The sequence below is a fragment of the Fukomys damarensis genome, unplaced genomic scaffold (assembly GCF_012274545.1).
Source record: "Fukomys damarensis isolate Sample0158 unplaced genomic scaffold, DMR_v1.0_HiC HiC_scaffold_39, whole genome shotgun sequence".
In the NCBI taxonomy this organism is placed as follows: domain Eukaryota; kingdom Metazoa; phylum Chordata; class Mammalia; order Rodentia; family Bathyergidae; genus Fukomys; species Fukomys damarensis.
Window position 1 is genome coordinate 724,657 of NW_022900951.1, and position 1,793 is coordinate 726,449.

The following is a 1,793-nucleotide window of genomic DNA, read 5'->3' on the forward strand; positions in this document are numbered from 1 at the left end:
CCACCCTCTCCTGGGGGCTGGGCACAGCCCCCTGGCGCTCAATGCCCATAATTTCGGCTTTTTCTTTGCCTTCTGCCCCTCCAGCTCCTCCATCTCCTGCTCCTCCTCCACCTCCTCCTCCTCCTCCTCCATCTCCTCCATCTCCTCCTCCTCCTCCATCTCCTCCTCCTCCACCTCCTCCTCCATCTCCTCCTCCATCTCACAGCCTCCACTCTGAGAGTTCCACGTTCTGTGTCCCATTCTAGGAGGCTCCGGGGCCCTGGCCAGGGTGTGCGCCTCCCTGTACCCTGCGGCGAAGGTCACGGTGTTTGACACCCCGGAAGTCGTGGGCACGGCAGAGACTCACTTCCCGGCGCCCACGGAGGGACAGCTGGTTTTCCAGGCAGGTGAGGCGGCGTGGGAGACTCGTTTCCGTGGGGGAAGCAGCGCTCCAGGTGCCGTGCAGGGGGCCTGTGGGGACCCCCGCGGGTTCAGCGCGGTTTCCTCCGCTCTCTGGTTCCTCTCACCCCGTAAGGTCTGTGACTAGTGCACCACGGCATCGCCGACTTAGCTAAGAGCGCCGGCCTCGGAGCGCGTGTGTTCAGAATCCAGTGACCCTTGTGAGAAAAAGGAAAAACGAGACGCGGAAACATATATGAGAAAGCGTTGGGTGACAGCAGAGGCAGAGACTGGAGCGGTGGGGCCATAGCCCAGGGCCGCCTGGAGCCCCGGGAGGAGGCAGAGGCAGGAGGGTCTCCCTGGAACCTGTGGAGGGAGTGTGGGCCTGGGGCGCCTCAGTCCCAGCCTGCTGGGCTCTGGAGGTCAGAGGGAACATAGCCCTGCATCCCTGCATTTTCAAGCCACCCAGCTTTGTGTTTTGTCGCGGTGTCCCCGGGACCTGCATACAAGACTGTGACCGCGTGGTGTTTATGAATGAGAGCAAGGTGCGCCGAAGGCCAGGAGTAGGGAGGTTCTGGCCCAGGCGGTGGGGAATAATCTCAGCTGTGTGTCGTGAGGGACCCAGGCCAGGTTCTGTGGGGTCTGTCGCCGCTCTTACCGAGGAGCCTGAAGCTTCGAGTTTCCTTTTTCTCCTCCTGTACGAGGCAGACACGGGGCGAGGCACGGTCCCACTTAGTTTTCCTTAACCCGGGAACAAGGGCTTTCTTTCTTCCCCGATGGGTAAAAACTGAAACTTCAGTTCGTCTAATTTCCCCAAGCCTCAGAAATAGGTTTCCCATCCCCACGTCTGCGCTGAAGAAGTCAACTTTGGTGGGGGTCGTAGCTCAGTGGCACACACCCCGCCTCGCAGGCACAAGGTCCTGAGTTCGATTCCCGGTACCGCAAACAAACACACAAACAAACAAGCAAATAAAATCAGCTTTGGTCTTGCATGGTATTTAAGGGCCCCCAAACCTCGGTGCCCACCATAAATTACCCTGTGTTTTTCTTTCCGGCGGACGGACCAGAGCCTCCGACAGTAGGTTACACCCCCGGCCTCTTCTTATTTTTCATTTTGAAACAGGGTCTCGCTAAGCTACTGAGCTGCCCCGGCTGGGCTTGAACTCATGACCCTCCTGCCTCAGCCTCCCGGAGCGCCGGCTAGTCAGTTACATTTTTACGCAGTGCTTTTAAAGATCAAAAGCGAGGCCAGAAAAAGCCCCCGGTGAACCAAATATCTGACTTTTAATAAAAGGCAGCGAGCGCCCTGTGCGTCGTGCAGGACTCCGCCGTCCTGTCCGCTAGGTGGGTGGGGATTTCTAAGAGCAGCCGCCCCACGCAGGGGGGTGGCGGTCGGGGCAGCAGCAGCCCCGCGG

The 1,793-nt window shown here is 59.4% G+C and overlaps 1 protein-coding gene across 1 annotated transcript in view; it reads left to right on the forward strand.

The window, feature by feature from the left end:
* Asmt (acetylserotonin O-methyltransferase) overlaps positions 1–1,793 on the forward strand; it is a 12,171-nt gene that overhangs the window by 9,589 nt on the left and 789 nt on the right. Inside the window, exon 8 of the mRNA XM_033760234.1 lies at positions 246–525. Coding sequence (XP_033616125.1) covers positions 246–525 — 280 coding nt within the window. The remainder of the gene's footprint in view (positions 1–245; positions 526–1,793) is intronic.